Below are 11573 nucleotides of genomic sequence, written 5' to 3'. Positions count from 1 at the left end.
AGGAGGGGGGGGGAAGGTGGGGGCAGAGAGAGAGAGTTCTCAAATGCTCTGTATATTTAGAAATTAAACTTTGTGAAAAATAAGCTTGAGTATTTTCAAACATAACTGCGTGGTGTTCCTGCTTCCCATTGCCCTGGAGGAGATTCTGCCTCTCACAAAACTGAGCGTGACAGAAGTGGTTTTGTGCTGCACATTCCACATTTTGCTCCCAGTGAGACCGTGGTGAAGTATGTGACACCCTGGGCACTGTGCAGTGGTATCTGGTTCCTCGATCCTACTCTCAGGGGAGAAGGGGAGACAGCCAGCTCCCTCACCTATAGGCAAACAGCAGCAGTACCACAGTCCATGGTTGAAATGACTGATTATGTTGATTCTTTCAGTGTAGAAAGAGATCAAGCTTCTCACACGTTGGGTTTCCTCCGAAAGTTTGATGGCATCCAGCATGACAGATACTTGACAAAATCACTTCAAACAGCAAAGCTGTAAAGTTACCAAATCCTGACATGATAAAAGAATGTACTGCAAGGGAACAGGACAATTAAAAAAGGAAAAAACAACTGCATCTTCTCAAAGAGTTCATTATACCCAAAATGCCTGGCTCTCCAGTTCATGACACATTTTGTAGTGTGAAATTAAAAAATGCAAATCACAAACAGTTGGGCACCTTCCTTTATCATGCTGTCATCATACATAAACAGCACTGGGAAGAAACATGCACTGGGTTCAAACCAAGAGCCTGGAAAGTAGAGCAGCTTTAGCTACTAAAAAGAAACATTTTCAAAGTATATACTGCCCTCCAGCGTACATGTCGATATTACCTCCAACACTTGCAATCTATTTCAAAAATCTAGAGTAATGTGAGGTTGTGGTGTCCCTGATAATTGGAGGAACAAGCATAAAATCCCGGCACTAGGGAACGTTGTGAAGAGACAGCTCCGACCAGAGCTGGTAGGGCCAGCAATGAGCAGAAGCTGATCATTGCCACTGGACTCCAGCCATCTTCTATGAAAAACACCACGCTGGTTCCCTATCACCAGAAGCCAGGTGAATTTATTAATTTGGGGGGTTCTGCAGCCCTCCTTGTCGCAGGCAAATAGCAAAGCACCCCCAAGGTGGCTCTGCATCCCTGACACAATCAGTCTGTAAGTAAAATAAACCATTCAAGACCATATTGATTGTCCACAAATGACTGCTTTAACCAGCAGTTTCTGGTTCTTTCCAATTGAAAGTTTCTGATGAGGAAGATGAGTTTAGCATACTCCTGCTGACATACTTACCTGTGAAGAGGTAATTTCCTTGGACTATTTCTTGATACTCTCTTCAACAGTTGTTTGTCGGTTTTTGTTTTGTTTTGTTTTGTTTTTAATGGATTTTAACTGGATTAAGAGAACTGAAGTGTGAAAAATGAATTGTTTATCTCTGTTAAACAATGCTATGCTGTGCAGGGATACTGCTGCACTACTATACAATCACTTCTCAGTGCATGAAGGTTTTACTCACCGCTAAATGCTTCTATTTTGTTTATTTTAGCTTGCCCTTTACCTTGCAGGTCCTTGAACAAATTCCGAGCAAAATTAAGAGGAAAGTCAGCACCATGGTGGAAGACTCACTTGGTACAAAATCTCTGTTTCCCATTGCACTTGCAGAATCTGAACATTAAATTGAAAAGAATTCTTAAGATCTTATCAAGATCGATTTAAAAATAATACATATTTGTCTTCTATGCATATTATGGCTTCATAACATAACTTTAAAAAGCAATTCAGAAGTTTTCAGATGAATTTAGTTGTAATTTGCAAAAATCCGGCATAATCTTTATAAAACGCTAATAAAAACTTCAGGAGCTAAGTAAATGTCAGTTGCTAAATTCTGACAATGGTTACATTGCACACTCAAGAACAGCATTATTGCTGAAATAGATTCTTTATTTCTGAAACATTCCAAAACAGCAGTATACACAGTTGTAATCAAATATTAAGTCATATGCCATTATAAGAAAGCATTGATTAGTGCAATTGGATTTTGTAAAAGATCTATCAAAAAGATTTATTCGCATTAAAACTCATTTTCCATAAGCAACTGTTAATAAAACGTTACAATTTAATTCTTTGTAATAAAGTACTGAAAATCAACTGTAGTTTTAGAGATCACTGTATCTTTGTAAGTGCAATGTGACTTATGCTGCCATTTTAAATACAAAACACTATGACAATAAATTAACAATTGAACAAACGGTGAAAGACCAACAAAACCACGCTGACCCAGCTGGATGGCAATTTCCAGTGAATGCTACTTTTTGTGTGCTTCTGCAACATAAATATACTGCTTTGTATTGCCAATGGTACGATTTGTAAGATATGTTCCTAGCGCTAAAAAAGTACATTACCCCAAAAATATTATTTATGGCACAGAAAAGTTAAATTATCTCTCTGTCATTCAAGGTTCAGGCAAGTTTAAATGAACTTAAGTATACAAAATAAAATGTACTGGAAACACTAGAAAAAAATTCAAGCACATACATAAGTCCCCCCAAATCCAAAATAAAATGCATGATGCCTTTACACTGAATAAATTATCTCAGAATTTCAGTATGGTCAAGCTGCCCAAAAGCATTATCTCCTAGTTCTTTCCAAGGAAATATTCTAGTACTTTGCACATATATGCTACTTTCTTCAGTTCCAAATGCCAACATTGCCATTGTTAGTCTGATAAGAGTGCAGCTGTTCATGTAACTGATTAAGTGCAATATTTAGTATTTGATAAGATGTTCATTTTTTAGAAATGACATTGCATTATGGATGGTTACATATTAAAATCCTGGGGGAAATAATACTGTATGACCCTCCTTTTCCAAATCATTGTTACCCAGCCAGCTGGGTAATGAAATCCACATTATTTATTTTCCAGCGTTGATGGGCATCCTTCATCAATAGCAGCCGTCTCTCCAGTTCCCATCCCGCATCGTGCTGAGTGACGAAAGTGGCTTTGGAGGCTGAAGAAAACTGTATTAACAGAATGACAAAAAAAGGTAAAGGAAGTCATGTTTCATGTGAAAGATCAAGGTAACAATTAATTTCCTTCTGCAGTGACACTGGCTTTGTGGCTTACTTAAGACACATTATTGGTATATTTCTGGCTCCATGCTAATGCAAATGTAAATATCTATGGTGAAATTAAGGCCACTTCCAGTGAGACCCCATTACTGTTACTGGTCTTAACAGGGCCAAAGTTTTGTAAAAAGGAGTTTGGTGAATAACTGTCATGATGCATGAGACCCCTCTGAATGGGAAGATTTGGCTTTTCAGGCCTAAAGATGATAAAAACCTGTCTCACAACAAACAGCAGAGATCTAATGGGGAATATTCTCCAAAAAAGCTGTTGAGCTCAGCATGCTCATGAGAAAACAGCACTTTTATAAAAACACTATGCAGGCACTGAAGAATTCTGGCATCTTATCAGTTGAAGAATTCTACTAAGTCCTGCTCCAGACCCTCTTACCCAAGACACATGATGACGTGTTTCCATCCCACAGCTGAAGTCAGAGAGCTGCCAGCCCCAGCACCACTACTCCTGCAGGGAACTTGCTGTCCTCCAGGCCTCCACCCTCACACCTGACCTATGTGTCTCACTAATCAATGAGGACTTATTATAACATGCTTGATGACCATCTTCCAAACCTTCCAAGTACTAATGAGGTAATTGTTTCAAATAAGATTAAAAAAAGGAAAAAAAATTGTCTGACTGCCAACTTGCTGGTGATGAGGCAGGCTATCTCTAATCTGCCACAACCATATTTTAGTTACACCAGAATTTATTTATACTGCTTGTGGATATACGAATCTCTGACAGCAAGGAGAAAAGCAGTTAATATTTAGCCAAACTGGTTATCTTGGCCATTACAATTTTATTTCACAAATTATCAAAAGCACTCCCTCATCCTGTGTTTGATCCTATGCAGTAAAAACTGAAGTTCCTGAATGCAAGCCCTATACAAAGTGTCTAACAACCTATTTTAAGTATATAAAATGCCAATAACTTGGCTGCCTAACTGTCTGGCCACAGATACGAAGACACAACTTTACTCTGAATGTGCACTTCTCCCTGAACATTGGATTTATTTAAAAAACAAAAGGCCTGTTCTACTTTTTAATCAAGTCATGACTAAAAACATTGTTTAATTTCCCATACACCCAAAGAAGCTAGACTCTTGAACTGATAATCAGAAATACCATTCCTTAGAAATGATCAGAGTGACAAAAATCAAAAGGGAGAAAGTCTTCTTCTGACAGCTAAACTCCTTCCAAGAAAATTCCATATGAACTGAAACTGCCCTTATTTTCCACATACATAAATAAAACGAAATGAGGGTCTTAAAAAATGGTAGGCTTAACTCCAATCTGCCCGTGCTTTTAGAATTCTATAAACTTGTCATTCCCACAGTGCAAAGACTATCAATCTTCACAGATCATTGGTCTGGCTCTATGGCAACATATGATGCTGCTAAGGTACATCTGAAGGTAAGAAGACAGGAGCCCAGACTTTCTGGACTGTAAATAGCTTTGTTACTGATTTGAATCAGCTTCTAATAAAAACAGTGTTGAGCATAGTGTGTGTGTGTGTGTGTGTGTGTGTGTGTCCCGAAACTTCTTATTTTTCTTTAATATTGTCTATTGTATGAAAAGTTACAAAATAGCAAGGGACTGATCTTCATGGACCAGAAAGTCTCTCTTTCTCGTATGTTGCTATGAAAGATTTACGAGCTCTGCAGAAGAATATGAAGTGGAGGAAAGGAAAAAGAAAAGAAGAAAGAAAACCCTCTACTATAAAAGAACTCTTAACAGAGAGAGTTCCAGCAGAGAGCAAAGGAGGTTATAACAGAAATCTCACGGTACAGCCTTCATCAAAGGAGAAACCTGACAGCTCTTTATCAAAGTTTCACTGCGGTTGGTCAAAATCTGTTGTCAGTCACACTGGTATAATCCCCAAGTAACTCAACTAAAGAGAGAATGTGAGCAATTGAACTCATTCTGGATCTAGCCAGTACGTAGTTAAAAGTGTAAAAACGGTGAGAGTTTAACAGTGACAGTTCATCCAATAGAAAACCAGGTGGCCACACGGTGGACTCTCACAAGAGGAAGGATGCGTGTGATGGAAATAAATAGTTGGAAGAGTTGACACAAGCTGATAGAAGTTTCTCTTTGAGAAACTTCATCACCTATTAATCACAGAACATACAGATAAGAGTTTAACTGATGGCTGTGATAAAGTGATTAAAACAGTCTCACGGTGTCTTTCCTCAAGCTTATTTTACTGCTTGCCAAAAAATCATTTGGAGATTAAATTCTCTTGGAAAAATGCATCTGCTTAACAGTATAGCTCATTGCAAGAATGTCACACTCCAGGATTCCCTGTTTGGCTTCTGTCTCCAAGCTAGAATTGAAAAGATGCTGGTTCAACACAAGACTGTACTATCCAGGATATTTCCTTCTCACAATGCCGTACTGTCACAAGTTGCATTCTTACAGTCTACTGCCATTTACAACAGGAATGCAAGTCTTTCTATGTGAGTACTCTAAGATTGGTTCATCCTGTGACGAAATAGCCGCTGGCACAAGTCTGGAAGAAGGCAAGCCACATATGTTAATGCTATGAGGTTTCCATTTCTTCTGATTTCTTACTGATGGGCAGAAAGCTATTCTTATTTATATGTGATTACATTCTATCAGTTATCATAGTTTACTAGGAACTACCAGCAAGCATTGTCCACCACTATTTCTGGAAAGAAGTCTTCACCCATTCAGTGACTCAGCATGGGGAGCTAGAAACTCTTCTGTATTATAGCCCAGCTTCATACTGAGGATTAAAAAAAACCACAACACAATCTAAACCAAAGCCATCCACATAGGGAAGGAGGTCTGTTTAACTCTTACCTTCGAACTGGCTGTGCAATTTTACTTCTGGGTATGCCACTCCCATTGACGGCCAGCGATGGTCTTGGAAGAGCACTGCGCCCTACAATTCCCTGACTGGCAGTCTTGTTTGGCATTGGGATCCCAGTGTTAGAATATAACTGCAAGTTGTTGGACACTGGAATACTGCTACTACTACTACTACTACCACCACCTTGTACGGTTGGGCTTACATAGGCAGTAGCTTTGAGAGGCTGTCTGACAGACACTGGAAAATGTCCCACACTGTGAACTCTGTGTTGAAGCTGTCCTGGTGATGGAACTGTAAAGAGTGGTAGAAAAGGAAGGAACAATTTCAGTATGCAACAGATGAGGCCAGTTAGTAATGCTCATTTTTAGATAGATCTGAATAGGGATAAACACATCATTATGCAATTTACTTGCTAATTATAAACTGCTGAAAACCCCCCGGATCCAGTATTGTGTCCAGTAACACTGCACTGAACTAAAATACCCTGTTCCATTCCCATCCTGAACAAAAATCCCACCACATACTCATCCCTTCTCCCCTCAAAGAGGTTTCATTAGCCAATACAAGCACACTAATTCTACCTATTCATTTAGAGCTTTAAATAGGAGAAATTGCTAAAAGTATAAATTAATTACTGTTAGAACATTTATATTTTTGTAAGGTTACTTGTAATAACCACATGTTGTTTAAGGAACATCACATTAAAGCATTATAAAACATCAGAGAAGTCTAAGCTTTATGTATAAAACCAATAAAAAGGCTATAAAAAGGTTTTGAATATAACAGCATATTCCAAGGCCAATGTTATGTAAACTGTCATTTTAAATCAATGCTATGGGTTCCAGAAGCTTTATACAGATTTTCTACACAATCCTGCCCTCTGGTGTACATCAGACATGCATCTGTCTCAGACTCCACATATCAAAAGCAAACTCTCAAAAGCCTGAAGCGCATAAACTAACATACCACATGCAGGCCAATCCTTTTTCAAAGACTTGAAAGAGGACATCTTAAAATCATTTAAAGACACAGGAGAAAATACTGATATGTGATTCCATTAAACATTGCTGGCAATATATTGCTATGGAACTCATCATAACACAGCTCCTTAAATCCCACAGCACAGAAAATTATTAGAAATGTTTTTCAGAAAATGATTTCAGAAAAATCACATTTTATACACAAATATATATAAACACAGATTATATTTAGAAATATAGATTTCTAAAATAGTAAATAAAATTAAACTCTCAATGCACCACCATGCAAATTCAAGTGGGAACCTGAACAAGACTTCCAGTCTCCTATTCAAACAGGAGAGAAATAAAAAACCAAATCCATCAGTCTAGTATATTTTCCAGAAAAAATGCAATTTAATAGTTTTGACACTTCTAAATTCTGCTTAAATTTGAAAGAAAACACCCACAGGAAACAGTTTTGTCTTCTCCCTCCAAAATTTTACAGGATATGGGAGGCAGAAGTTAAATCCTTTCTCCTGCCTGTGTCCAGTGAAATCCACTTACTCCATTTCCTCTCAGAGTACTTCATCCACTGTGCTAGAAAAGATGAGTTTGGATCTTGACCTGTCTTGTTCATGTTCTACATTAACAATTGAACATCCATCCCCCCATCAAGAATTCAACTAAATTTAACTTACTAGAGAGTTATTTTAATTCCCCCATTCAGTAAGTATATTATACTCGAGGATATAGCCCTCAGTTTATCACATCTGCTTGGAAGAAAGTGGCTTAACTTCAGTCACCATGTATTTTAAAATAGTATTTATACAGTGTACTGTAAAACCAGCATTTTATTAATTACCAAGAAAAGCAGTTATCAATTCTAGTATCAAAACTAAAAGTGTAAGCTTATATGAATTAATTGTATTATCAGTGCTTCTGCAATACTAGTAATTATTATTTTTAGTTTCAAAGTTGACACAAGATCAATGGGCAAAGAAAAAAAAAAAAAGGATGAAACTCAATACCGCATAACAAGATTGGCAGATTTTGTTTTCCAAAACAGAAACTTTGAGAATCCTGAGCTATATTAAAATCTGGTGCAAAAGGAATACAGTCTGCTTTTAATTTTTCATGAAGCAGAGGATCAGTGACTGGGACATGTATTTTACCACTCTACCGATTCCTTTCACGCAGCCGAAGAACACAGGTACTTACTACATGACTGCATCCTTGAAATCCCATTACTCGCCCCATGCAAATTGGAGTCAAAGCTCTGACTGTTCCTCACAGTGACTGGAGAACTAGCAAAGCCAGCATTACTGCTAATGGTGGGGGTACTTGGCATCCGAGCGAGGTTAGGCATGCTTCTTCGAAGTTTATCTGAAGCAAAAGAAGATAACATCCACAGTCATGTCAGAATTTTCAAAAAACACAAGTAGCCTCTGAATAAATTCTGTAAGAAATCAAAATTACGACAAATTACTTCAACACAAAGAAAGGTTTTGCTCTGCAGGAAGAATATGAATACATTATTGATAGCCTACCAATTGAACCCTTCTGACTATAGTAACAACACGATTATTCACAAATAATTTTAAAGACAGCAATAAGAATTACATTTTTGGAATCACAAGGATTTAAACACTAAAGTGTCATAAGAAGGATGAGTTTCACATAAGTGTGTAAAGTAGGTCAGGTGAATCATGCCCTAAATGTGCCTGTTTCTTTGCGGTGAAGACAAAGCAAGGCTGCAGTGACAAAATCAGACACAGGCATCTACACTGTGGAGGTATAAAGACAGGTAAGATGAATCCATCCTAAGTGACTAAAGCCTTGTTTTCGTGTGCCAATGAGATGCAAAATATTCCGTTCAGTACCTAACCTTATTAGCATGTTAAGTTTCTGCAGGTGGCCAAGTGCAAAACCTGCTAAGTCTTGATGCTGTTCAGTTGCTTGGAGCCCTGGACTGACATCAGGATTTTCAAATCTGGTGGTTCTCCCTCCTACCCCATCGTGATGACTGATTTGTGGGTATCTTCAGAACAGGCCTGTAAGGCCTTTCACGAAAAGAAAGCTGTAAATGCCCCAAATGGTTCTGGGGCAAGTCCAACAGCTAAGAGGTCAGAAGATGTCTGCAACCCCACTCACACTAGTTGATTTGGAGACAGAAGCCGAAACCAAGTCTGACATCTCAAGATGACTTCCCAACCACAACAGCATTAGGTAACCTAGGGTTAAGCTCTTTTGGTCTCTGCTGCTGTGGGGCCAAAAGGAGATAACTCAATTCTGTATAACCAGAAGAGACTGGCGAGGGCAGAAAGGCACACACTGAATGACATGGTCTTAACTGCCTCATGTGACATGACAGACTTCAGTAAAGTACCGCTGTGTGGAAGTAACAAATCATTCATTAAACTGTCATTGACAACACCACTAACGCTGTGGCCTCCTGGCCAGGTTCTGGAGCACAAGTGTTGGGCCCTGCTGAGGTGGCTATGTTTCTCCTGGTACTGCTGTCACCACTGAGGCCACCAGGTCCTGCCCCTGCCGTAGGTTCCAGCTCCTGGCAGATGTCTGCCTGCAGTACTGCAACAGAAAGCAGGGGTATACTTGTTTTCTGACAGGCAGCTAGACTGCTCTCCAATGGCAAGCATGGCATTTCAGGATCGACATTTTGGATTTATGCACTGGAATGACACATCACACACAGCTTGGAATTGATGTTTTGGTCGACCTCCTAGCTCACACAGAGCAAGTTCAGTCCACAGAAACAGTTAATTGACTTAGGAATCTCTGTTTATCAGTCCATATAAATATATATAACCTATTTAGCACCATCATGAGCTCCTCCAATCCTTAAAGCTGCTAACAGCTGATGAGTAATAAGAAGTGACAATACAGTTTTATCTACACAAGGTATTAGTAGTCACTAACAGTAACTTCAATATGCGCGATGCCTATGCAACTCCAGCAAACTGTATCACAGCAAAGCTACAACTCTAGCTGTTATAAAAAAGAACTAGTGCAGAACTCTGCAAATAGTAAAAAATATCCTTCTACGTCAAAGATCCAGCATTTTTAATACCCTCAAGTCCTGAGTCCCAATTACTAGTTTCTACCTGCCATTCACACTAGTCCTGTAATGATGAGACCTTATTCTCTTCCCTCGCAACCAAGGCTGACTTTCAGTTACCATAGATGATGTGACAGAAAACCACTGTTGTCTAGGAAATAGTTTAAATATTCCTGTGAATTAAATACACTACATTTTCATATCTTTGAAATCAAACAGTAGGTATGGGAGGTAAGATAGGGAGGAGTTCAGTGCAGGAAAGGAAAATGCAAGGTTTGAGTTCCTGGAAATTACAGTACAGCCAAATGCTAACAAAGGAGCAGAATCCCTCATCAAAGAGTTAGAGTTGTTGTGCTTCGCTGACTCACCGCTGACACTGGCAGTGGTACAGCAATGAATATTAGCAAAGAGATTACCACTGTGGTTCAGTCAGGTGCTACTAATATCACTGACATAACAGTGATAAAGGTTTTCAGACTTCCCAAACTGTTCTGGGGATGCAAACAATGGCATCCATACAGCTACTTTATGTCCCTATTTCTGAAATACTCGTGATTCTGCAAACTGGAAAGGGAACTTCCTTCCTATGATGCAATCCTTGGTGCAGAGCGGCAGAAAATTCATGAATATGGGATGCCTGTAGCTAGTGTTAATTTTGGAGCCCTAGCATACCCTTTAAAATCCTAGTCCTGAAATCCTAAATCAATATTACAGCACTTGGAAAAAAAGTTTTGAGCAGCAGGATGGTGGTAGGAAAGATGGGACTGCATAAAATAGCTTTTCTAATACTATCCACATATCACGTTGTATAAGCAGAATTCCTTGGACTCTACAACATGCTCTTTCACTAAGGACTGCATCAGCCACAACAGGCATGATCTGCGCCTTGAATTGTCCAGTGGATGCAGCCACAATAGCAGGAAGGATAGGTACAGAAGTAGCTTGGATTTCCTCCATGTCATGGGTGGCCACATCTTTTGCCTCCTGTTCATTAGTCCCTTCTCCTTCCAGCAGTCTGCTCTGCTGCTTATTCATTCAGTCCTCAGGCAGCAGATTCCTGCTGCACCTGCACATTCTCATCCATCGAGCATCTGTGTTACTTCTTTGATGGGTCCTTGTGTCTGCTGAGATAAATGGCCCTGAAAAGCAATGAAAATAGCAGGTCAGTTTTGTGTTTGGGGAAAACCCAGAAACGTTCGTCTTGATGGCATTTTGCAGCTTTCATCTCCTTAGATGATGCATCCTCTTTCATCTCTCTCTTGAAGTTTGTTCTGTCACCTGTTCATCTCCTAAGAAAAGTAGAAAGAGTCTTACAGACGTTTTGTTTGTAAATGAAATGCTGGCTCTTGTGAGCTTGATATATGGAAGCAGAAGGTGGGAGTTATGTCATTTTAATATTATTTCAGGCCACTGAGATGTGTCTAGATACAAACTTGCTGAAAATATATGAGAAGAAAATAAAAATATTTTTCCAAGCTGCTAGTATCAAACCTTCCCTTTCTAGAGCTCTTTGCTTTCCTAAGACTGATGAGAAAACTGACAGAAGTAGTGAGGGAGTAGAGCTGAGATACATTCCCAGGTGAGAAGTAATTTCCCCA

At 39.0% G+C, this 11573-nt stretch overlaps 1 protein-coding gene across 1 annotated transcript in view; it reads right to left on the bottom strand.

Annotated features, from left to right (window-relative positions):
* Positions 1-1904: 1904 nt before the first annotated feature.
* SLAIN1 (SLAIN motif family member 1) overlaps positions 1905-11573 on the bottom strand; it is a 48066-nt gene continuing 38397 nt past the window's right edge. Inside the window, exons 4-6 of the mRNA XM_026843124.1 lie at positions 8118-8282; positions 5931-6231; positions 1905-3002 (exon numbers count right to left, since the gene is read on the bottom strand). Coding sequence (XP_026698925.1) covers positions 2927-3002; positions 5931-6231; positions 8118-8282 — 542 coding nt within the window. The 3' untranslated portion in view covers positions 1905-2926. The remainder of the gene's footprint in view (positions 3003-5930; positions 6232-8117; positions 8283-11573) is intronic.

Source organism: Athene cunicularia (genome assembly GCF_003259725.1).
Source record: "Athene cunicularia isolate RWA chromosome 1 unlocalized genomic scaffold, athCun1 chr1_part1, whole genome shotgun sequence".
Lineage (NCBI taxonomy): Eukaryota > Metazoa > Chordata > Aves > Strigiformes > Strigidae > Athene > Athene cunicularia.
This window is presented reverse-complemented; position numbering and strand designations above follow the sequence as displayed.